Below are 24,779 nucleotides of genomic sequence, written 5' to 3' on the forward strand. Positions count from 1 at the left end.
GACTGGAGAAGCTGCAAGAAGCAAGGGTTCTCAGAGCTGGGGAACAGAGTAGTGTAGTGGAAGTCTGTCTGATCTAGGCATGCAGCTTATAAATATTGTAACTGAGTTGTGTGGGTTTTGCACGGGTTTATTGGGGTTGGAGATCTACTGCAACAGACCATTGAGGTCCAGAGGTCTCCTTTTCTATGTCTCCTCAGCACTGGGATTATAAGCATGAGCCATCACACCCAGATTTTTGTGTGGGTCCTTGGGATAGAACTCTGGTCCTCGTGCTTGTATGGCAAGCTCTTTACTGACTGAGCCATGTACTCAACCCCTCCTCCCTCATTTTAGAGACAAGGTCTTTCTCTTCAGTCCGGACTGGCCTTCAACATAGGATCCTTTTGCTTTTGCTTTCATTCCAGGAGCTAGGGCATCACTTTCGATGTTTCCTCGTGAATTCATTCAGTCATTTATTCATCTTACAGACTCATTCAGCAGAGAGTCAGGTCTCTATAAACACTCGCTACAAGCCACTGAAAATATGAAGGTAAATGAAACAGAGTAGCAGTTCTCAACCTGTGGGCCATGACCCATTTGGGGGTAGGATATCAAATTTCCTGTATGTCAGGTATTTACATTATAATTCATAACAGTAGCAAAATCACAGTTATTAAGTAGCAGTGAAATAATGTTACAGTTGGAGTCCCCACAACATGAGGAACTGTATTAAAGGGTTCCAGTGTTAGGAAGGGTGAGAAGCACTGAGATCATCTCAGCACCTTCTATCAGGAAAGACAGAGGCTGCACACACCACATATCTGCAGGCAAAACACACAAATAAAATACATTGAAATAAAAAATTCATTGGTGGAAATATCAGAAGGAACACCTTGTGAGGGAATCTCAGCTGCAGACCTCAGATGGGATGAGAACATTTTTAGTCCTTTGATGGGTGGAAAACTGGATTTTGTCACTATAATCCATGAAGTTTCCACCTCTGTAGAGGTAGGCAAAGAATGGGCGGGAACTAAAGATGGCCCAGGGTAAATTGTAATTGGTTTCTTTTTTCTTCTTTTAAAGGTTTATTTACTTATTTAATGCAAATGAGTGCTCTATCTGCATTACACCTGCATGCCAGAAGAGGGCAGCAGACTCCAGGAGAGATGGTTTTGAGCCACCATGTGGTTGCTGGGAATTGAACTCAAGACTTCTGGAAGAGCAGACAGTGCTCTTTACCTCTGAGCCATCTCTCCAGCTCATAATTGTTTTCTTAACTGTAACATTCCACCTACTTCAGTCATTGAAGCTTATTTATTTATTTATTTATTTATTATTTTTATTTTATGTACATTGGTGTTTTGCCTGCCTGTTGAAGGAGTCAGATCCACTGGAACAGGAGTTATGGACAGTTGTGAGCTGCCATGTGGTTGCTGGGAATTGAACCCTGGTCCTCTAGAAGAGCAGCCAGTGCTCTTAACTGCTGAGCCATATCTTTAGCGCCCCCACCCCCACCCCCATTGAAGCTTTAACCAGCCATTGTGGACACAGCTTCTTTTCAACCCTGTCTCGAAAAACCAAAAAAAAAAAAAAAGACTTCTCCCTCACAGAAGGCAGAAGGCAGAGAGCAAGTGAACAGAGTGGCATGCTAGGCTTAGTGTGCGGACAACTAAGGCACATTTTGGAGATCTTCTCTAGCTACTATAAGAAGAAATGGATTCATGTGGAAAGACTGGGGGCTCCCCTGGAGGAACTATTATTCAGAAGAGAAGGCAGAAAGATATTAAGAGCCAGAGGGGATGGATAACTCCAAAAAACATCATCTTCCAGACACAACAGAACTGATGCACATATGAACTCAGAGACTGTGGCAGCATGCACAAGGCCTGTACAGGCTCAAGCCAGACTGGGTCCCAGCCTGAGAGGCAGGCGAAAGAAGCCACGAGCTTCCATCACTAACCAAGAAGCTATCTCCAATTGACAACTGCTTGCAAAGGAAGTTAGTCTTCCCCAGTGGAGTCTCACTATGTATATTAACCACACTTAAGGGTGGGCCCCATGCTCAGCAGTACACAGCCAACACCAAACTAACTCAATGGTGTTTTGTATAATTCTTGTCTCATATGGCATTGCTTTGGCATTGTTTGTCTTACTGATCTTTTGCTTGTATGTTATGGTTTCCAACTTTGTGTTTTTATGAGCTTTGGTTTGTGTGTTTCTTGTGCTTTTTTTTTTTTTTTTTTTTTTTTCTGTTCTGGTGTCTGTCTGTTTTTCTTTGTTTTTTTTTTTTTTTTTTTGTTTTTGTTTTTTTTTGTTTTTTTTTTTTTGGTTTTTCGAGACAGGGTTTCTCTGTGTAGCCCTGGCTGTCCTGGAACTCACTCGGTAGACCAGGCTAGCCTCGAACTCAGAAATCCGCCTGCCTCTGCCTCCCAAGTGCTGGGATTAAAGGCGTGTGCCACCACCGCCCGGCGTCTGTCTGTTTTCTAAGGAGGAAAGTGTGGGTGGGGAGGGATGAGTTGGGGAAGAGGAAACTGTTATCAGAATATATTGCATACAAAATGTTTCAGGGGGCTCAAGAGATGGCTCAGTGGTTAAGAGCACTGCCTGCTCTTCCAGAGGTCCTGAGTTCAATTCCCAGCAACCACACGGTGGCTCAGTATCATCTATAAAGGGATCTGATGCCCTCTTCTGATATGTAGGTGTACATGCAAACAGAGCATCCTTTAAAAATACATATACATAAATTTAAAAAATATATTTTCAACTAAAAGCAAATATATTTAAAATAAAACGACTGGAGGGGCTGGGAAAGGAGACTATTTGGAAGACAATCGCTTTTTTTTTTTTTTTTTTTTTTTTGGTTTTTCGAGACAGGGTTTCTCTGTGTAGCCCTGGCTGTCCTGGAACTCACTCTGTAGACCAGGCTGGCCTTCAACTCAGAAATCCGCCTGCCTCTGCCTCCCAAGTGCTGGGATTAAAGGCGTGCTCCACCACCGCCCGGCGACAATCGCTTTTAAACCAAGCTGACCGTCTCTGTGTGCTCTACTCGCTTCTTCAGGTTAAACAGGTGAATGGATGCTCAAAGTATAGAGTCTGTAAGTGTGAAAAGAAGTGGAGTATGGAAGGGTAGATCCAGAAGCACTTAACGAATAACCTCTATGTTCCTGGCTTGCTGATCAGCATCCTTTAAACTCCAAACGGATATCTATGCGTGTGCAATCCTAGCACGCGGGAAGCTGAAGCAGGACGAGTTTGAGGCCAGGCTGGGGTAGAAAGAGCTTTTGTGTGTGCTAGTGGAGTGAGACATCTCCATCCTCTGGCAGCCTCACGCCTGCCAGCCAATGAGTAGCAGGCCAGCCCTCTCTCCAGACCAGCGGAAGGCAACCTGAAGGTGCAGAGCCTTCCCGACACAGGAGGAGCACTTCAATGTCGATTAGCAGCGCTCCAGCCACACTGGGTCTGACCACACCCCACCAGAGTGCGAGGTCCGACTGGACAAATGATTTCTTGGCTCCTCGTTCTTGTTGGGCTCCAATAGTCCAGACCTCCAGCCCTCATCTCCCGCAAGAAGTGCCCATGCTTCCTGGAATGGTTCCCAAACCCCGGCCTTGCACTACATCCAGAGTGTGGTCAATAGTGGGCTCGATGGCCATCCTTTCCCACAATTCCGCGGCCTTCATGAGGGGCCAGCCCTCGGCTGGCTCCAGATCTCGCGAGAGGACGGTAATGCCCGTTGCGGCCCAGACTGGCCTTCCCGGGCTTCAGAACAGCATCCTCCCTGGCTTTCCCCCAATCCTGCCACTCGCGCTCCGTTCTCGGATTGGCCGAGAGAGCTGGTCAGTTGTTCTCCCATCCAGAAAACGTTTCGACGACTTGTCCTTCTCTGGCCCCGCCTTCGGAGCCTGCGGATTGGGTAAGGGGTGTGACGTCACGAGCCTTCGCGTCAGCGGGAACTAGCCAATTAGAAGCTTGGCGTATTTTACAAACCGGGGAAGCAGCAGCAGAAGCAGCAGAAGCAGCAGAAACCCAGAAAAATCGGCGAAAACCCTGAGGAAGTAGAGGTGACCCCGCCGGGCTCCTGGAATGGTGCGGCACGGGGATCTCAGAGGGGAGTCCTGCCGAGGTTCCTGGGGAGGAGAGCAGTTTGGAATCCCGGGGCGAGTCTTGGGTTTCTGGAGCAGTCGCCAGGAGAGCGGCCTTGCTGCCGGTGCAGGCTTCTAGGCACATGGATTGGGGCCAAGGGAAAAGAATCAGGGATATCAGCACCCATGGCTTGAGAAGTGATTTGCTTTGGTCCTCAGTCCTGTCTGCCTTCTTTCGTCTCAATTATAGCCGCCATGACTACCCTTCAAACCAGTAACGATCCCCACCTCCGAGGTGTATCTCCCAACCCTAGCAAGATTCCAGTACTCTCTCAAAGATGCCCATATAGTTCCTCAGTCAAGTCGCGCTCTCTGGACCAGGAGAACCAAGATCCGAGGGTAAGAGGGGCGTAGTGGGTGAAGAGAGTAACCATAAGAAGGCAGCTCACTTCAGCAATGCACCCTGGCCCCCACTGAATCCCAACTTTTTCCCCCTACCCTCAGAGACCAGCACAGAAGCCGCCGCTCAGTACTCAACGTCCACTCACTGACAAAGCAGGCCTCAGATCGAAAACCTTGTGCCAAACCGAAAAATCACAAAGACTGAGGACCACTAAGCCGCGGAACCCTTTGGAGGAACTCAAGCCTAGCTCTGGGGTTTCAAATGTGGGGCTTGTGACCCATCCCCAGACAGGTAGGTACCTGTCGGAGGCCTGGGGACAGCCTACATGGCTGAGTGAGGACTGGAGACACAAAGTGGGGGTTTTGCATACCTTCTAGTCTCTTGCAAATGAGTCCAGAAAGCTCTTTGCTCTGAGAAGCTATCCCCTTCAGCAAAATGACATCTTTTGCCTGGTATGTTGCCTCCCACCTCTAATCCCAGCACTTTAGGAGGCAGAGGCAGGTGGTCCATGAATTAGAGGCCTTGTCTAAACAGTGAGTTCCAAGCCTACACAGTGATATTGTATCGCTTAAAAAAAAAAAAAGAAAGAAAAAGAAAGAAGGAAACCACATGTCTGGGCCTTTTCAGCAATCCTAGTCAGGGTCATTTGCTCCGTGTTACGCTGATTCTTTGTAAGCTGTCTGTACTTCAGCTTCTCATTAATACATTATATATTTTAGAGATCTGTTTTTATTTTATGTGAGTCTGTGTGAATGCAGTACCCATAGAGTTCAGAAGAGGACATTGGAATCCCTAGAGCTAAAGTTATAGCCGGCTGTGAGCTGCCATGCAGGTGCTGGAAATAGACTCTAGGTCTCCCAGAAGAACAGCCAGTGGCTTTTAACCACTGAGCCATCTCTCTAGCTCCTAAAAAGAGAATATTTTTAAGGATGTGTATGTGTGTGGGTGTGTGTATGTGAAAGCAGGTGCTGGTGGAGGCCAGAGGCGTTGGATTGTCTTAGAGCTGGAGTTAGACTTGACATAGATGCTAAGAACTGAACACCAGTCAGTCCTATGAAAGAACAGTAGTGGTGGGTTCTCAATCCCCACAGCATCCCTCCAGCCCCCAGTGATATGTTCTGTATGACAAAACCTTTGTTTTATCTTATGCCCCAATGTTCAGAGCAATGGCTTGCATGAAATCCTTCAAACGTTTGCTGAGCTTAGGTTCAACGGAATGATCTCCTCCCATCTCTCAAGATCTTATGTAGCCTGTAGCCCGGGCTCTGAGCTCTGTATGTGCTGGTGGCTGGCCTTGAACACCTGATTCTCCTGCCTCAGTATCCTAAATTCTGGGATTGCAGGTGTGCACCACATAATGTTTCTTTTGCTCACAGTTGCTAGGTAAGCGACACCTGTCCCTCAGCTTCCCCTATTCCCATTCCTTCTGATCCTGTCTCTTCCCTTTCAGAGGCCACAGGGGCTATAGAGTTTGTGGCTGACCCTGCAGCCCTGGCCACTATCCTGTCAGGTGAGGGAATGAAGAGCTATCCCCTAGGGTTCCGGTCCAGTCTGGCTCAGAGAGTGCTAGTCCGTGAGAGAAAGGGAGGCACCACTCAGAGGGGCCAGGTAATGAGAAGGCTATACGAGACCAGGCTGGGGTGGACTAAGGGGTGAATTCTGAGTCTTGCTGACAGCCTCTGTTGACGGTCCAGAGTGCACGGTCTTCCGAATACCTGGCTCCCAGAATCGCCACCCATCAAGAGGGTCCTGCCAGGGCTTCCTGCTTCTCAAGACTGGAGGGCCCAGGACTCCGAGACCGCACTTTGTCCCCTCAGAGGTCAGAGGCTCTGGTGAGTACTCTTGAGGGCCTGACATTTAGTCCTTCTAGAAGCTTCTTCCTGGAACAGAGTAGACTTTGGGACAGTACCTCAAGATGAACCAGTGGGTTTTGTTGGGAGAGACGGGGTGGTGTTTGTGTCTACCGTGGGGCCTGCTTCTCACTCTGCTTTCCTGTCTTGCTGTGAATCAGAACCCACCTTCAGGTTCCTCTCAGTCCTCCACCCGCCCCAGTTTACGAGAGCTAAGAAAAGAGACCTGTGAGAGCAGCAGGTAAGGAGAGTGTAGAGTCCCTTTCGACCCCAGAGGGGATAGACAAAACATCACTGGGCAGGGAAATGGGGTTGAGCCTTTGATAGCTGGGCCTTATCTATGACATGGAGGAACAGAGGGACAGGCATGTGAAGTGTTGTTTCAGTTGGCAACAGCATAAACTGACAATAAATGGCTTTTGAGTTTAATTCCTGGCCCTTACCACTGCTAGCTGTGCAAGCTTACCTTAACCTGCCTGCATCTTGGCGTCTGCATCCATCAGCCAAGTGGGGTTAACACTGGTATTGTTAGAGGCTACTGAGATGGCATTTGCAAAGCCCTTAGCAAATGCTCATCCCTTGCTTGACACTCAGGGATGGATACTGTACTGACAGCAGGACCTCAGCAAGCCAGGCCTCAAGACTGCTCCTGAAGACCCCAGTGCAGCCTGGTGAGTTTGTGTGGATATGAGAGCAAAGCAAGGGTGAGGGCCTGCACCAGGAACGAGGCAGGACAAGGGACAGCAGGCCTGGAGGAATGGGAGTGAGGCAAGAGAAGTTGGAGGTCTGGCTCAGTGGTAGAGTGCTTGCATTCACCTCCCGGAAACACACACACACACACACACACACACAAGCAGACAAGACTTCCTGGGAAGGTCAGAGGTTGGCCGGTTGTACATGCAACTCTGTTTCTGCCTTCTCCCTGTCACTTCCTACAAGACAATCTCTACTGTGTTCTCTGTCCCAGTCCCTTGTGAGCCATGGCTACCTCCAGCCCTCCCAGGCCATAAGGATTGATAAGTGTTTGCCAAGGTATTACTGTGCTCTCGGGATACTGAATGGGTAGACACTGGCATTCTCGATACTACAATAAATGAATGTGTTGTCTCTGCCCAGCTAATTTATCCCTCGGAGGAGAACATGAGGCTGTCCCTCACTCAGATGGAGGAGGAAGACTTCATCTGGGTCAGGCTCAACGAGTACCATTAAAAGAAAGTCTAACACACACCAGGGTGAGAAGAGACCCTCCTGGGATGGGGGCTGGGTGTTCAGGCAGCACACTGAGGACTGTGGGTAGAATTGGCAGACCTGGGACTCAGGGTATTTGGTCTTTTGCTGGGGTTGGGACCCAGCTCTCTTCAGGATAGAGCTGACTGCCTCTACTGGGGATTGGGGACCCAGGGTGAGAGATGACAGACTGCTATGTGTGTCACCATCAAATCAGTGCCGTGGCCAAGACGCAACCAACACTTACCAACCAAACATAGTAATTCCTTCATTCCACAGGTATTTGCTGATTGGCTTTTGAATGCAGCCATGGTTCTAGTTCTAGAATATATTCTATATTCTAGAAGGAGGTGGGGGTGGGGGTGGGCAAAAAAAAACCAAAAGACAAAATAAACCCCACAAATGTAAAATATATAGGGTGTCACGTGTTGACATGTTCTTTTTGTTTGTTTGTTTGGTTGGTTTTTTTTTGTTTTTCGAGACAGGGTTTCTCTGTGTAGTCCTAGCTGTCCTGGAACTCACTTTGTAGACCAGGCTGGCCTCGAACTCAGAAATCCGCCCGCTTCTGGCTCTCAAGTGCTGGGATTAAAGGTGTGTGCCACCACTGCCCGGCTGACACATTCTTTCTAAAACAAAATGCGTAAGGTACTGAAAGGATTTGGGAGGGGGAATTGATGTCATAAATTGGTAGTTTAGAGCCATGCTTGGTGGTACATGACGGTAACCCAGCATCTGGAGGCAGGAGAATTGCTTGGCTGCTCCATCATGAGTTCCAGGACAGCCTCGGCTATGCAGCAAGAATCTGTGTTTAAAAATAAAAGGTGGGGGGGGGGGTGGACAGTGTGTGTGTGTGTGTGTCTGTGTGTGTATGAATAGGACTGGTAACTTAGCTCCCATTGGTCAGCTTATAACTGCTTGCCTGTAATTCCCTCTCAGGGCATCTGACGCCCTCTTCTGGCTCACACGGACACCCAACACATGCATAATTAGGAAAAAAATTGTTTAATGTTTATAAAGGGGTGCTAAGGAGTCTGTTTACAAAATGTAGTTTGACTCGTCATTGGGAAGACGATGTTTGTGTATGAGACTGAGAGTTGAGGCTGTGACTCAGATAGATGAGAGGGGGAGGCTATTTAACTCAGGGCTGCAGATGCAGAAGGCCCGAGGAGAGGAGACAGCTAGTGTTTGTGAGCCAGCAAAACAGACCAGGGAGATTTGAAGCCTAGATAAGAAGAGAGTCCGACCCAGGACTTGGGAGGCAGAGGCAGGTGGATTTCTAAGTTCGAGGCCAGCCTGGTCTACAGAGTGAGTCCAGGAAAGCCAGGGCTACACAGAAAAACCCTGTCTCGAAAAACCAAAATAAATAAATAAAGAGAGAGTCTGAGATGAATTTACAGTGACAACAAGTGAGATGAGGTAAGGACAGACAGAGCAGTGTAAGTTCTTGGCTCTTTCTTGGGCTGAATAGAAAGCCAGGGAGAAAAGCATGAATAGGGAGAGATGGTTGGTTTCCCTCTTGAAATAACCGTGCAAGTGCTGTACATGGTGGCAGGTGCCTGTAATCCCAGCCTCGGGAGGTAGAGGCAGGAGGATCAGAAGTTCAAGCCAGCCTCTTAGCTACATGAACCCCAAAAGAGTAGCTGCTGCAGGGGTGAGAACAGGAAGAACGAGGCACAGGATGGTGGATTTGGAAGGCCACTCTTCCTGCCTTGTTTCTCCACTGGACAGATGGCTCCCATCTGTAGCCCAGCCCACACCCAGCCATGTAGCACCACCTTCCAACACCAAGGTCAGCTGTTTGGACAGGCCGAGGGTGTTCGCTGCCCAGGCCTCACAGCTGGAACAACCCTTGGGCTGGGCAGGATGAGAAGAGTTTAGCTGGAAACCCTGCTCAGCCAACCCCATCTCTCCTCTCAGACCACATATTCATCCAGGAAATGCCTTAGCGTTCGATGGAAACCCCAATTCACGCCCCTCCGATCACTGCCTAGGGTTCAGCAGGTGAGAGAAAGCAGAGGAGGTGACTGGTGGGAGCCAAGATTAGGGAGGGAGGGGGAGGGGCAGGCAGGCACTGGGTGAGGATTGGGGTTCTTTCGACAGGCCAGAGGAATAGGGATCACTCATGGGTGGTCTGTTCTGTCTGACACAGGCCCAGTGGCTGAGTGGCCGCTCCCCTCATTCCTCCCCTGAAGAGCCTGCCCTGCCCTGGGTAAGTGTCAAAAGCTTTCCTGAACTGAGGTCTGTGGCACTGTCCCACTGGCCTGGAGGGCTGGCAGCCTTGTGATTTGAGGTAGGTGTGTTCGCCTCTCGCCTCTCCATCTGTCCTTCCTATTCCATATTTAGAATGTCTGTCTGCCTCTGTGTATTTCTGATAGTCTCAAACTTTGAAAAAAAAAATTTCCCTATGTGTATGTGTCAGCAGCCTGAGCCTCAAACTCCTGCCGTAGCCTCTTGAGAGCTAATATCAGCTCTATGGTAGGCCTGCATCACCATTCCTGGTTTTTAAAAGAACTACCAATGAGCTTTGATCCATCCCAAGAGGGTGAGGGCAGCATTCTTTCCATCTTAATGTGGCTTCCTCACCTGCACCCTTTCCTTCTGTGGCAGGAGCAGATTGCTGTGAAGTTGTTTGACCAGGAGAGTCGCATCACCTTGCAGAAGGGACCTGGAAAACCATCTGTGGCAAGCATATCTGGAACCCCCAGCCACCAGGAGCTAAGGATGCAGGTGGGCCTGTAGGGGCAGCAGCTCTGATGGCTTCTCCTCTATGAGAAGGCCAGGGGGGGAGGTATGGGAGATGACAGTGGGGGGCCGTGTGAACACAGTGGTGACACGCTGGGATAATGTGGGTGGGGGCCGTGTGAACACAGTGGTGACACGCTGGGATAATGTGGGTGGGGGCTGTGTGAACACAGTGGTGACACGCTGGGACAGTGTGGGTGGGGGCCGTGTGAACACAGTGTGAACACCGTGGTGACACACTGGCATACTCTCTTCCCACCACAGCGCATCAATGTTTTGCAGCAGCTCTTGCAGCAGGAGGTAGCGGGCCTGGCAATGGGCAGTTGTGCCACTCTGAATGGAGGCTCTGCTTTAGATATGACTGAACTTCAGCCCCCAATGGCTGAAGTTTCTAGAACTCTGAATGCTCCAGAACACAGTTCTGGAACTTCCCTTCTTGAACTGTCAAAGCACTCTGGTGTGACAGAAGAGTGTGAGGAGCCACAGCCCCACCCTGCAGAAAAGCACAGGGATCCACAGGTCTGCCCTGGGGAGGAGACTAAGGTGGCTCAGCCCTGCTCTACCACAGAACTAAAGCCCCCAGTGCCGCCCAGAGCTGAGCCAGAGCCACTGGAGCCTTGCCTTGCAGCACTGTCTGGGCCCTCTCTGCCTAGTTGTTGGGGACAGGCTGAGCCCCCCGAGACCTGCCCTAGGATAGAGCTGGGAGCATCAGCAGCCTGTGCTCTGGAAAGTGGAAACCCAGAGTCTAGCCCACAGCCCTGTTGCAGTCAGGGGCCTCCAGCAACCACCAGCTTGACCTTCTCATCACAAAGCCCAGTCTGTGCCAGCCCCCCTATCAACTCACTCCACTCTTTGAGATCCCCAACAGGCCATTCAGGTAAGGAACTGCCAGGGAAATGACGAGAAGAAAAGGCTCTGTCTCTCTGGGAGTGCCCCGCACCAGACCATGCCATTCTTTCTTTCCCATGTATTTCTAAGTGGCTGTGCTCATGGGGGAGGAGGGGAAGGGCAGCACCTGGAAGAAATACAACTCCAGAACCCCCCCCCCCCCAATTCTCCATGGCCTTCAGGCTCCAGCAGTTTGGCCTCTCGAACCCTGGCTCTGAGGCAGCGCCTCAGAGCGTGTCTCACCACCATCCACTGCTTCCATGAGGCTCGCCTGGATGACGAATGCGCCTTCTACACTAGCCGAACTCTGCCTCCAGGACCCACCCGGGTCTGCACCAACCCTGTGGCCAGGATGCTTGAATGGCAAGATGCCCTGGTGAGCCTCCGGTATACCGCCAGCGTGCCGCAAGCCTATGGGACAGCGGCAGGCTGACCTTGCTTCCTCTATGAAGAAGTGATGGAATATGACAAGCCCTCTTTTTTTTTTTTTTTCCTCTCCAGCATTTCATTCCAGTTGGCCCTGTGGTCCCACAGGACTCTCCGTCATGACTCCAGCCTTTGCTGGAGTCTGCTCCGCTGCACTCACCCTTCCTTCAGCCTTATTTATTGTTGACCTGCCCATTGGACTGGGAGCCAACACCCCTTTTTTATCCTTTAATAAAGTTTCTATAAATTGTATTTGAATGGGACAGCCAGTGCTGTTGCTCTCCAGTGGCCCACATGGTGGCAGTGTGCGCCAATTTAGAGACGATTAAACACTGGGTCCATGGCTTCCTCTTCAGCGGGCTGTCCTCCAGAAAGTGGCCATTCAGCCTACCTTCTCAGAAATTCTTGAGTGGGTTGGGGGGAAATTACTGAACCTCTTCTCTCTGACATCAGTCCCACTTCTGGGGGCCACCAGGTAGTTCCTCATCTAGAACACTGCTGTTAGAACTCTCAGCTGGGCACGTGGCCCTAAGCTACTTGGAGGCTGAGACAGGAGAATCACCTGAACCCAAGAATTGGTGGCAACCCTGGGCAAAAAGCTATGATCTATCTCAAAAGGAGGAAAAACCACAAACCAACACCAAGGAAGGGAAATAAAAAAGGCTAGACTTCCTTTCCTATGCAGGCACACCAAACCTACACCCTTAGAGTCTTCCACACCCAGGCCTGCAAGGACAGCACTCCTGAAGGGCTCCTTCCTCCACTCCATCCTCCCTTATGGAACTCTTCTGCAGAGGCAGGCCTGGCCAGGCTTAACTGCATAGATCAGAGATGATAGATCGCCCTGCTAAGATCGACAAGCAGGGTGAGAGACCTTTCAGGGTGTCAGGCAAAGGGCCAAAGGGCCAGCCACGCTCCGCCGCCTTCCTCCAACTCTTTACCAAGGTAGGCAGGCACACACAATCCCCAACCTCACTTTATTGGGAGAAGTGACATGATCTGTAGCTCCAGGACCTAGCCTGGACAGGGGTGGAATGAGAACTGTACAAAATGGGTTCTTAATGCTAGGAAGTCCTTCAGTTCACAGGGCCACTGCCTGTGGTTAGAGCCTGAAAAATGGAGATGGGGGAGGGGAAGGGAAAGAAAGTGGCTACTGAGGTCCCCATCTAACCTGTGCCAGAGTCTCCTCTCACCTAGACAGGTTCCTTCTGCTTCTGCCCTTTCCTCCCAAGCTGTCAGGACGTCCCCCTTTCCCTGTGAGACTTGGATCTCCATTAGAGAAGCTTCCCCCAGCTCCAGGCAGAAGGGAGGGCCACGCACAGATTTCCTCTCTCTGACCCGGTTTCATTGGGTCACAAGGTAGTCCCTCCGTCAGCGGTTCTCTTCATCCTGGCCTTCCCATCTCTAGACTCCCCCAGCCACTTAAAATCCTTGAGCCCCAAGAATCCAATCGCCCTGTTTAGGTGGCCTGGGGAGCGGGCGAGTCCTCAGGCTCGGAGGGTGGGGCCTTGGGTAGGGCTAGCGGAGGTGGGTGTGGATTAGAGAGAAGGGTCGAGGGAGCCGGCGAACGAACGAACATGAACATGAGAGTAGGAGAAGGTGCTGGGCTCAGTCCGGGTAAATGATGAATCCCGAGAAGGTGCTGTACTTGTTAGTGTTACCGCCGTGCACCTTTCCACCGTCCAACTTGATGAAGACCTCGTCACCCACATCTAGGTGCAGAATGACGCTGTTGCTGGCATAGTCGTAGTTCTGATCTGCGTCCTGGGCAATGGCGCTGGCACGGACCTAGTGAGGGAGGAGGGAAAACACAGACCCTGTGCAGAGCTGAACTGACCGAGGGGGTTGAGTTGGTTGGCTGCTGGAGCAAGGATGGCTGAGGTCCTGGGGGAGTGGTTCTCAATCTGTGGGTCTCAACTGACCCTCTTTGGGAGTTGTATATCAGATATCCTGCATATCAGATATTTACATTACGATTCATAATTAGCAAAGTCACAGTTATGCAATAGCAACGAAATAATTTTATGATTGGCAACCACCACAAAATGAAGAACTGTATTAAAAGAGTCTCAGCATTAGGATGGTTGAGAATCACTGGGCTAGGAGACCGCAGGGCTTCTCAGGCATGACTTGGGCACACGCATGTCTTCTCTGGGCCTCTACTAGAGCAATAAGGGGTAATAATAAAGGGATAGGAACCTACCTCATGAGGTGGTTAAGATTAAATGAGTAATTACTTGTGGAGCTCAGAACCATGTTCTGTATATAGAAAATGTTATATAGAATTGCTATTCTCGTTTAAAAAAAAAAAAAAAAAGCTTTCAGGATACTTCTAGGATTCTATGTTGGCTTGGAATTCCTAAGTTAGCTTTCCTGAGGTGCAGGGGCAAACGTGTCTACAGCTATGCTGTACCTGTGTTGTACCAGGAAGAAAGTGAACTGGCCTCCTGGGCTTCCCTGGGGAGTGTCACCTGGTTCCCCACCCTGTGGGGGACTGCCTTTGGTCTGTGATCTCTGGTCTGCAGCAGTCACACCTCCAGCCCCTTCCCCCAGTTTCCATCCCATCGGGACTGGTTATTAAATCATTAATTATTCATCATTATTCCAATCATTATTTACCATTCCCAGGGCCGCAGTGTCAGCTCCGTGGAATACAGAGTGAGAGCCGCACCACCCCGCCTCCTCTAAAAGCACCACACTCCAACCTGATTCCTGGCATTAAGTCTACCTACTCCGTGCCACGAGAAGGAAGACACAAAACTCTACTCAGATTCTGGGACTCCACGGTGGTCATACTTGGGTCATGTGACACTCACTCTCTTACCGACACTGCCAACTAACCCCATAAAGGCTTGCATAGCCTGGCAACTCTCTTTCCTCACACTCCAGTGGAAGGGTTTGCTAGGAACAGACCCCAAAGCTGAAGCAGAAGGTGGGCTGGGGTGGTGTCCTCTTGGGGTCCAGGAGCTTTTCAGCCACATAGTAGGGCTCAAGGCTTAAGGGACACTGAGGAGTAGGTCCTGATGCACCAGGGCCCCACCCGTTCCATGGAACATTCAGAGGTCACTGTTCAGTCCAAACCTTCCTCATCCTGCAGAGTAGAGGCAGCTCTCTCCCCCCAGCCTATGGCATCTTGCTTGTTCAAACATGTGAGGTTTTTTTTTTGGGGGGGGGCTATCCCCTCAAACCTTAGGTGGCAATACTTTTTGACTACCCACTGGGGCAACACCTAGCGGAATTTGAGAGGTTGCCAGGGATGGTGTAGGCCCCATAGACCAATCTTCCCTTCTCCCTTTCCATTGTCTACTAGCTTTTCCAAATCTAAATTGGTTCACCCCACCACTTATGTAGCCCCTGGGCCAGCATACCCTTGTCCACTTCTGTGTACAGACTCAGTGTTAGCTGAGGGGCAAGGCTTGGTCTAGGTTTGGCCCCAGACCCTGGGGATAAACAAATAGGACCTAGCAAAGAGTCAAGCTAGTGTTTTCTTCCTCCCCGACCCCCTTCCACTTTTTTTGAAAATTCAAGCTGAATGATTTCACCTGGGGGAAGACTGCTACTACCCAAACAAGAGATTCCACTCCATTCCCTGACACCAGGTTCTCTAATTGTTTGTTCCATGCCAGGGCCAGGAAACCCACTGACTGAGAAGACTTCCCCAGTAGAGAAGGCAGCTCAAGGCAGAAAGAGAGAAGAAGCTAAGGGGTGGGTAAGGCGCCAAGGACATTTGATTTGGCAGGCCACGGCTGGAGTTTGGAGTGTGAGGTTGGGGCCACAGAGAAATTATACTTTGAGTCCTGAGTTCTAGTTCTGACCTCGGTCTACTGCCCTGTGAGACTTTCCACGGGTGATTTTCTTTTCCAGACCCCCAATTAATCCATCCTCTTTGACTAAATTAAGTGACATTAGAATTTTGGTAGCCTGGCAGTCTTGGATACCCTGATAGTGTTTCAGGGGAGGAGCTGGATTGTAAAGTGAGCGCGGGGAGTTTTAGGAAGTCATTAGCAAGATCTGGGGCTAAGTAGAGGGGCAACCTCACCTGTCCATTCTTCATCAGATCGGCCCACATGCTGGTACCGTCACCTCCGCGCATGAGCACGTGGTAAGCGAAGAAGTAGACGCCCGGCATGGGACAGGTGAACTTGCCGCTGGCTGCCTCGTAAGCGTTGCCCACGTTGGTCACCACGTCGTCAAAGCGCAACACTTCATAACCCTCGTGAGGCCGCCTTAGACCCGCGTAGAAGGCAATTCGGGGTACATAGCCGGCAGGAGGCGCTGCCCCTCCAGGGCCTGGGCCAGGAGGACCTGGGGGACCTGGCCTGCCTGGCTCTCCAGGAGGCCCTCTGGGACCTGGAGGTCCTGGTGGCCCCCGCAGGCCTGCCTTCCCTCGCCGCCCCACCTCTCCCTTGGCACCTGGAGGTAAGGGAGGCACCGAGGCGGGCGCGCCGTCGGGGCCTTGGCCTCGGGATGCATGGGGGTCACACACCATGCGACAGCGACCTAGCATCTCATAGTGTGTTGGTCCGCGAGAGCTGTGCACCAGTAGCGGGATGGCTACCAGCAGCAGCAGCACCATAGCCACCCCGACGGCTGCGCCCGCCACCCGCTTGCGGCGGCTCAGCCGTGACGCGGCCAGGGCCAGCAAATCCTCTTCACTTTTGGGCGCAATGGCGGCGGGGGCCCGGGGCTCTCCGCGGGCTCGGGCCCCGGTCTGGATCTCCCGACGGCTGTGCCCGACCACCTTGCCGCGGCGAATTCCTCCTGTGATAGCAGTGCTGCTCCCCAAACCTCCTGTCAGGGTGGCGATCTCCCCCGTGAGCTGGGCCAAGGACAGCCCTTGAGGGTTCGGAACCTATAGTCTGATATTATCCTCGGGTGCAATTCTAATGATCCCGGGCGCCCAAGACCTGCAGCTTCTTGGACGGCTGGTTTCTCACAGGTCTAAGATGCCACCTCTCCAGACAGTTGCTTTCTTGCGGACGGCAGTGTCTGGGTCCCGGGCTCCCCTTGCTGATTTCTCCCAGCTAGACCGGGGACCTCTCCTCGCTCTCCCGACGTCCCAGGCTCTGAGCTGGCGTGGGGGGGTTGGGGGTGGGGCTCTCACTGGACCCGACCTCGTCGGAGATTTTGCACTCTAGCTCGTGGAAAGCACTACCTGCCTCCTTCGGCCGCGGTGGCCGCAGCCCTCCTCAGAGCCCTAGCCAGGCGTCCCTCTCCAGCAAGCGCTCTCCCTCTCTGCGTCCCTAACCTTCCTCCCCGGCAGCAGTGCGGGTGGTGTGAGTCGCCGCGCGGCAGGAGTCACTATAAGCGGCCGCAGGCGGAGCGACCCCTGGCGCCCAGAGCTGGAAGCACGGGGGCGGGGCAGGCCGTGCCACCTCCCCCCACCTCGCTGCCGAGCCCCTGGCCTCCAGGTTCCTTGCCTGCTCCCGGGGCTCTGCAGGGATCCTCACTCTCACCCTGAACCTGGAGTTTGTCATTCTCAGATCTTAAAGGAAGATGGACACAGTGATGGGGTAAACAGGGGTCAGGTTACAATATACATATAAAACCTCAGAGGGGGACTGCAGAGCTAAGCAAGGGGCAGGGGGACTCATATATAACAAACAGAAAACAGAAGAAATAAATAGCAATTCGCCATCACACGTTCCTCGGTGCCCCCAACCAAATACCGAATACGGCAAAGGGTTCAACCGGTACTTGTTGACCAGACTGATAAAAGGCAAATCTGCCGCCCGCCCCCACCCTGGTCTCTATGATTGGAGGGGGAGTCTCATAGCACATAGCAGCAGAAGCGAGATGAAAGGAGAGAGAGAGACAGAGAGAGAAGAGAGAAGAGAGAAGAGAGAGGGAGGGAGGGAGGGAGAGAGAGAGAGAGAGAGAGAGAGAGAGAGAGAGAGAGAGAGAGAGAGAGAAACTAGGGAATGAGCAGGAAACGGATAGCCGAGAAATCAGAGACAGAAACAGAGACAGAGAGACAAAGCTTCGAAAAGAGACTGACAGCCCCAGAGCGGGAGAGGGAGAGACAGAGACCTAGAGAGAGAGAAGGAAGCCCAGACAGGTTGACAGATCGAGAGAGAAATGTAAATGGCGCGCTGCAGAGAGACACCCAGGTCCGTGTTCGGACTCCAATGTGACATATCAACTGTGAAGAAGACGCGGGGGCGGGGCAGCTCTGCAAGCAGAGTGGTAGGCTATGGGTCTGTGTTTTGTGACAGTGCTGGATACTGTGTGTGTGGTGGGATGCTGTCCCTGGGTGAGTAGGACTGTGAATTGTGGGCTGTCTTTTGTGTACACACGTGTGAGGTGTGAGTCTGCTTGATGAGGGTGTTTGTATGTCTCTGTCTCAGTACTAAAATCTGAGCCCCACAGAAGCCAGTTATCCTGTCCGAGGGAGGATCGAAGCCCATGGAATCTCCTGGTGAGAAAGTCAGAAAGCTAGTCTTACTTGCCCTGCCCAGACTGGCACAGCCTCTGTCTTTCCCCAGCCCAGTCTTCATCACCCCCAGTCCTGGCTCCTTTTGACCTCCCCAACTGTTTATTAACTAGAGAAAAATCTAGAAAAATCAGGCCCCAGATAATGGATGTTTGGTTGATTGTGCATAGTAACACGATTCAAATATGGGCTAGGTATTGGGTGATGGCCTGTAAAGGTGACTATGCCTGCTTTCAGAGTGACCAAGACGGAATACTGGCTGTCATCAGAGTGCTGAGGGAAAGCCCATAGCTGCATCTTCTCAGGGGACAGAAGGTCAGAGGCTGGGAGAGTGGGGATTAGCACCGAAGGATCTAGGGGTGTTTGGAGTTCTGGAAGGAGACAGCAGGTAGAGGCCTCTGGGAGTAGGGCAAGCCAAGAGTGTGGAATGGGGAGGGCACAAGGTATGCCCACTAGGGCACAGTTGTCGGGAGAAGGTGATTTCTTCACCTCTCATTTCCTGCACTCCTTCCTTGGCCTCCCATCTCTTCATTCTCAATCCGGAGAAAGAAGTAGGCTGAGGCTGGGGCTGGGGCTGGGGCTGGGGCTGGGGCTGGGGCTGGGGCTGGGGCTGGGGCTGGGCCTTTGCTGGGAGTGGGACAAGGTCCCAACCTGCCTGAAAGGATTGGTAGAGAACAGATTGGCAGCCAGTGGGGGAAGGGCTCCTCCTCCTCCATAAATACAAATTTTATTCAAGGTCTTTGTCACCATTTGTCTTCCTCGGGGGGCTGAGGGCCATGTCGTTCCTGTGCATGTCTAATGCCATATCTGCTCCCCCAGGCTGCATGATGGATGGATCAGAGAAAGCAAGTCCCGGTTCACACCAGTCTCCCTTCATAGCCTCAGGCCTCATCCACCCCAAGTCCTGATACCCCTCTTCTTTCTCCCCACATTCTTCTCTCTCCATTCAGCAGAGGGCCTCTCTGTCCAGGTCTTCATCCACCCAACTAATCCAATAACCCATATCCCCTTTTTTACCTCCTCACCTTAACCCCTCTCGGATGCCAGGTTTCTTCTCTAGAGCATCCCCTCTGCTGTCTCCAGCCCAGGCTGTGAGCAGCGGTGACCAGCCAGGCTGCAGGAGGCAGCAGTTGTGTTTGGTAAGAGTGTGTGTGTGTGTGTGTGTGTGTGTGTGTGTGTGTGTGTAGGGGGGAGCAGGCTTGGCTCACAGGGAGCCAAGGGGCCAGCTCTATGAATTTATTCATGTTCTGTTGCTCTTTCCCCACGCTCTGGAATGAAGCTGCCAGCTCACCGGGTCCTCATAGCTTCCCCTGCAGCTGTCACATTCGTCCAAGGAGATATCCAGTTAGGGCTAATCCAGGAGGTCTTCCTGGGGCCAAAATCTGAAAGGATGCTGGGAAATGGGGAGGGGTCAGAGATAATTCACCTAGAGCCTCTCTGGGGATCAAACTAGGAGGTCCCAGTGGGCAGTGAGCCTAAGAATGGGAGGTAGTCAACCAGGGGTACAGCAAGACACAGAAACAAGGGTGCCAGGCTGGCAGGAAGGAGGTGAGGAGGGATAACTTTCACAGTCTCCTAACCAAACACGGCCCAGTCTGAATCCTACACCAACCTCTACCAATGACTCTGCATTTACACTGATCCTAATCTCAGATTACACTCTCAACTTCTCTCCAATCCAGAAAGGAACATAAATTCCATAACAAGACCCTCAGGGGAATCCCTACCTTCCAGGAGATCAGGGGTTTCCCCAGAATTTCCCCCAAGGCTATATAGCCAAGGTGTGTGTCAGAACTCCAAGGGCCAGACTTTAAATTAGCATGTGATTAGCATATGATTTGCATGTGTTATGTGCCTTCTACTCTGCAGAAGTTTTCATGTTAAATTTTTATGAAGTCTAGCAGAAAGGTCCTGGCTCCTTGAAGGTTCTTTCTTTTCGTTCTTTCTCTCATACTTATTGTCACTGACCCAGATGCCCTCTAGGGAAGAAAGGAGGTGATGAGGTCGGCAATAGAAAGGATGGCAAGACTGGAAGTATGGCTTCCGTCACTGTGCAATCCTCAGTTTCCTCATCTAGGAGAGAGAGAGAGAGAGAGAGAGAGAGAGAGAGAGAGAGAGAGAGAGAGAGAGAGAGAGAGAGAGAGAGAGAGAACACGAGAGAATGAACGGGAGACCAGCCAGGTGTTCTATCAAAATCTAACAACCCCTTCCTTTCCTCCTCAGGACCAGTAGAAAATTATATTTTCCCTCCCCTTCTATGGTCTGGCTTTCAGTTCCGTTTTAGAGGACACACATGCTAGAAGCAGCTTGGGTTGGCTGGCATTAGACCAACGTATAAAAAGGAGAGAGCTTGGTCCACCTTTGAGTACAGGCCATTGCATAGGACTGGAGATAACATTATTAAGCATTTATTTGACCTCAAGGCTTTGGACATGCAAGCCCTCATCGGACCCTTTCCACATCCCTGAGAGATGGCTTGTATCCCTGCCTGTAAAAGATGCTCAAACTGAGGTCCAGGACTGGGGTCCAGGACTGGGATCCAGAACTAGGAGGTCCTTTGTCCAGTTACCGCCTTGTAAGGAGGTATTCCTACATGGGCTTGGGAAAGAGACAATGGTACCAGAGTTGATGCAAGGGAGAAAGAAACTGAACAGGGGTAGGCAGCCAGATGTTTATAGGGACCCAGCAATCTACATGTTGAAGTCTTAACTTACACACCTCCAGGCTTTACCTTCTTATGTTTCCAACCTGTGCCCAGGCTGTCAACTTTGACAAGCACCAAGGTTAAAATATCAGCCAACAAAAGGCCAAAGCTAGCTACAAAGAATGGTTCAGATATCGGAGGGGGTATAGAAAAAGGAGGAATGAAGTCCGGGGAGGTATTGCTAGCTGCTTTCAAAGGGGAAACCGAAATTCCCTTCTGTGGGGAAAAGCTGGTGGCTGGACCTAAATGCGCCTTTATCTTCCTTTTGGCGACTATGTGTTTGCATCGAAGGCTCAGAGGGCACTTGCAGACACCAAGCTGAGGTTTCCAGTCATCAGCTAGTCAGACCCCTTGGCCTAGAGCTCTAGACAGCCTTTGGTTCAAATCCCCTCTGGCCTGGGAGCGGGCTCCTCGCTCCCTAGCGGGTTGAGTGGAAGAGTGCTTTCAAAATGTTTACCAGTCCCGAGTGCCGGCTTCTCTCCGCAGCCCTGCACTTACCCAGTAGAGGCTTCCCTTCTAGTCTTCCGCACCCTCTCCACCTCCTTTTGAGCTTTCCCCACCCCTTGCCCCCATCACCACCTCTGGCCCTTCCCAGCCTTTGGTTAATGAAATGAGGCAACTGACTGCACAGACAGCTGTCATACCCCTCATTTCTCCACTGGGATACTGAATCCCTCACCGCAGCCAGGAGACCGACGGGTGAAAGTAGGGGAGCAGAGAGCCCGGAAGGAAGCGCCAAGCTCCAAGTCTCCAGGGCTCAGCTAAGTGAGGTAGGCCCTATGAGGCTCTTTTTGTCCGAGGCCCCTAGTTCTTTGACAGGCAGCAGACTTAAGCAGCCCCATACCCACCGCCCTCAGTCAATAGTCGATCTCACACGTACTGCCCTATACCCTAGGCCAAGCCTGGCTTCAGTGAGCTCAGCAAGCATCGCCTCAGAGCCCGCAGCAGCAGCCCGGTGCTTCCTGCCATCTCCTTCCATCCCTTCCCACTCGCTCCCCCTCCTTCCTGAGCTCCCTCCCCCGCGGCCGCGGCCTTTATTAGGGATTCCGCGGCTGTCGGTCCCGCCATCCATCCTGTCCGCCAGCAATTAGGCGGCCAGACAAAGAGCAGCTTCGGATGGATGAGGGTCCCGGCGGATCGGAAATGTGAAGGGTCAGCGCTGCCGCCCGCGGCGCACCCCGCTCCCCCTCCCGCATAATCACCCGCTGCCCGTCACTCAGCCCGCCGCCGGGGAGCTCCCCGGCCCGGGAGAGGGCGGGGCTGGGACTGCAACCTAGGCGCCCCGGGTCCAGCGGAGCAGACTCCTGCAGGTGCGAGGCGGAGAGCATCCCTCCGAGGCATTCGGAGGAAGAGGAAGGAATTTGGGCATCCCCCTAAGGGGAACTTGGAACCTGTGCCCTGAGGCCTTCTGGGGGGGGGGGGGATGGGGTGGAATCTAACTAGTTGCACAAGAGAGGCAGATTAAAGTCCTGGGTGTCCCCTGCTGGGAGACTGGAAGATTGAGCCTTTGGGGTCTCCATTCCCCGTCCCGTGGAACTAAACCCAAGGCCACCCCTTTCAGGAAAATGCCAGGCCTCTAGCCTATGGCGCCTCCTATCGGACTAGAATGACACTGCGCTTCTTATCCCCGCTCTCCTGAGTAAAATCCAAACCATCCACATCAAATCAAGAAATGCTCCAAATCCAGGCGAGCCCAAGTAGAGCCAAGAGGAAGTTAAAGGAGTCCAGGTTTTACTGAGGATTCTTTGGCTCTGGCTCCCAGCTGACAAATCAACATCTCAATCTGACAATTAGTGGTCCGGGGTTGGGGTGGGGGTGTGGGGGGAGCAGGGCCCTGGCTGCCAGTGGAGCCCTCCCGGCGGGAGGCAGAGGTGGGCGGTGCTGGCAGTGATGAACGACTCAGGGGGGGCCCAGGGCCCCGAGCGCGCATTCATTACTCCACTGACAGGCGGACGGGGGCCGGGTGGGCGGCGAGTGGACGTGCTGGGAAACAGCCCAGTGGCAGAAACGGAGCAGGGGAGCGTTTAACAGTCCCATCGCTCCCTCCATTCCTGGTTTTTCACTTCGACCTCCCCCCCACCCCCCGGCCCTGACTACCTTGAACTTGGACTCCCAGTTGTTGGCCGTCTCCTTAATTAAAGAATGAGGGAGACAGAGGTGGAGACAAACTCCGTCCTTGGATTAGATGATTTAAGGTCAGATACCGAGAAAGGATGTAGCTAGGTTTTAAAAACTAGGCGCTTTGGTGCCTGACCTCAGAAGAATTGTGCGTGTTTGCTCACTCAGACAATGGCGTGCGCTGCGCGGCATCAGTGACTGTGAGTGTCAGGCGGTGACGTGTCCTACTGATTTTATCAGTAGAGGATGAGCCACCACACCCCTCCTGGTATATGCCTCCCCCCAACTTGCTGTCAGCTCTGTCTGCAGTTCTCAGGGAAATGGCAGCAGGCACGGTGACAGTTGAGGTGTGCTCCTGAGGGTGTGTGGTGGGGTGTTAACTGTGAGAGTGATGTGACAACTGATCCCTTCCAGCACCTACAGCATCCCTAACCCAAGCACTGGAAGCAGAGGACACTCCCTTCGCCCAAGTCTAGATATCTAATTGCTTAGTCTTGGAGATATGATTACTGCAAGAGTTCTGCATAACCTACAGCCCTACATGGACAGCATATGCAGTCTCCAGTATGTGATCTCTAATCCATCTGGTTTCCCCTGGCTGGTGGAGATCTCAGAGAGAGGAGAACTACTGAGCAACACCTGTGTGACTCTCTGGGTGAGAAAGGCCAGACTCCTTTCTCTTTCTCTTTCTTCCTTCCTTTTCTTTTTTCTTTTCTTTTTCTTTGTTGTTGTTCAAGACCGGGTTTCTCTGTGTAGCCTTGGCTGTCCTGGAACTCACTCTATAGACCAGGCAGAGATCCACCTGCCTCTGCTTTCCCAGTGCTGGGATTAAAGGCATGGTCTGGGCTGCAGACACCACCACTGGCCAGAATGACCAGATCTTTTGATCTCTAAGCAAATCCATCTCGTAGGGCCTGGAGTGGTTGCTGGGGCCCCAGTCTTTGGACGGACGCTTGTTTGGGCTTACTTCATTGCATAGTGACTTACTAGTTCACACCCTGGGAAGACAATACTAATTACAAATTACACTATAATCATCTCTTTTTCACCTAGATTTGACTCCACTCTTCCATTTATTCTCAGACCACTAAGAAGTTGAGCCTAGCCTGACCAGGGCTGAATCTCCTGGACTTACATAGAGAGCAGGGGATTCTGGGTCTCCGGAACATTGGTTTATATAGGGCACCTTTAAGGCAGCTTCCGTTTGCCATGCTCTTCCCGGGCCTATGTCGACCTTGGAGCCACTATAGCTTTGTTTCTTTCCCCCTATGTTTTAACCTTTAGGAGTCTCTTTGGATTTTGTCTCCTCAAATTTGGGGTGGTCCTTGCTCCTCTTTGGGTTCCTGCTTTTGGGAATGACCCAGTGTAAGTGCTGTGGAATCAAGACAGTAGGGATAGAGCTTCCTTGTTGCCACAACTGAGAACACAGGAATGACCAGGCCATGCCAGGGCACGGCCGCCATCGCTTTTCATTCCGGGCACAGCCTCCCGGTCGATGCCCCGCTGTCCACCCTCCCCTACAAACGGCCCTCCTCCTGGCCCCCGCCCCCTCTACCCGCTTGGAAAAGGCAAATTTGACATTTTTAAATCCCGAGCCTTAGAGGGATCGATGCGGCCCGAGGGCCCCGCCCGGGGTCGATATTCCTGATTGGGAAGCGGCCGCTGAGCGGAGCCCGGGTGTAAATCACCCGGACTGGGGGGCGTATGGGGGGGGGACCGGGTAACCTACTGAATCCCACGCGCGCTCAGCAGGAAGGGTCCCGGCTCAGGCAGGACCGAGGGCGACCGACTGAGAAAGACAGGATTTAAAAGAAGCCTAGAGGAGCCCACCCAGGGCCTTCCCCCCTTCCCCCTCCCCCGTCTAGCCCTGCCAACTCCCGCGGCCGACTCCGGTCTCGCTTCAGCGGCCGCCATCCTCCGTTGCCCC

General features: G+C 52.1%; 2 protein-coding genes across 3 annotated transcripts; one reads left to right on the top strand and one right to left on the bottom strand.

Moving 5' to 3' along the window:
- The first annotated feature begins 3,961 nt into the window (after positions 1 to 3,961).
- Troap (trophinin associated protein) lies at positions 3,962 to 11,840 on the top strand. Of its 2 annotated transcripts, XM_034517017.2 has the most exons (14): positions 3,962 to 4,065; positions 4,312 to 4,460; positions 4,566 to 4,755; positions 5,915 to 6,072; positions 6,159 to 6,296; positions 6,476 to 6,555; positions 6,909 to 6,985; positions 7,431 to 7,546; positions 9,459 to 9,542; positions 9,691 to 9,750; positions 10,149 to 10,268; positions 10,548 to 11,160; positions 11,354 to 11,547; positions 11,673 to 11,840. In XM_034517017.2, the coding sequence occupies exons 2-14, from the start codon at positions 4,317 to 4,319 to the stop codon at positions 11,718 to 11,720; spliced, it is 2,022 nt and encodes a 673-aa protein (XP_034372908.1). In that variant the 5' UTR covers positions 3,962 to 4,065; positions 4,312 to 4,316; the 3' UTR covers positions 11,721 to 11,840. The 2 variants fall into 2 exon arrangements, with proteins under 2 accessions (XP_034372908.1, XP_076768175.1); XM_076912060.1 differs by lacking the exons at positions 3,962 to 4,065; positions 4,312 to 4,460; positions 4,566 to 4,755 and adding an exon at positions 5,696 to 5,807.
- A 735-nt stretch (positions 11,841 to 12,575) lies between these two features.
- C1ql4 (complement C1q like 4) lies at positions 12,576 to 16,865 on the bottom strand. Its single transcript, XM_034517353.2, has 2 exons — positions 15,637 to 16,865; positions 12,576 to 13,385 (listed from the first exon to the last, which is right to left on the bottom strand). Exons 1-2 carry the CDS (start codon positions 16,171 to 16,173, stop codon positions 13,206 to 13,208), a joined length of 717 nt encoding a protein of 238 aa, XP_034373244.1. The 5' UTR covers positions 16,174 to 16,865; the 3' UTR covers positions 12,576 to 13,205.
- Between the last annotated feature and the right edge of the window lie 7,914 nt (positions 16,866 to 24,779).

The sequence above is a fragment of the Arvicanthis niloticus genome, chromosome 13 (assembly GCF_011762505.2).
Source record: "Arvicanthis niloticus isolate mArvNil1 chromosome 13, mArvNil1.pat.X, whole genome shotgun sequence".
NCBI lineage: Eukaryota > Metazoa > Chordata > Mammalia > Rodentia > Muridae > Arvicanthis > Arvicanthis niloticus.

Excerpts from the sequence above, each read along its gene's own strand:
- C1ql4 (XM_034517353.2), bottom strand. The coding sequence starts at position 16,173 with ATGGTGCTGCTGCTGCTGGTAGCCATCCCGCTACTGGTGCACAGCTCT. Across the intron at positions 13,386-15,636 it reads ATCTGATGAAGAATGGACAG|GTCCGTGCCAGCGCCATTGC; the intron begins GTGAGGTTGCCC and ends CTCCCTCACTAG.
- Troap (XM_034517017.2), top strand. The coding sequence starts at position 4,317 with ATGACTACCCTTCAAACCAGTAACGATCCCCACCTCCGAGGTGTATCT. Across the intron at positions 4,461-4,565 it reads AGGAGAACCAAGATCCGAGG|AGACCAGCACAGAAGCCGCC; the intron begins GTAAGAGGGGCG and ends CCCTACCCTCAG. Across the intron at positions 9,543-9,690 it reads CACTGCCTAGGGTTCAGCAG|GCCCAGTGGCTGAGTGGCCG; the intron begins GTGAGAGAAAGC and ends TGTCTGACACAG.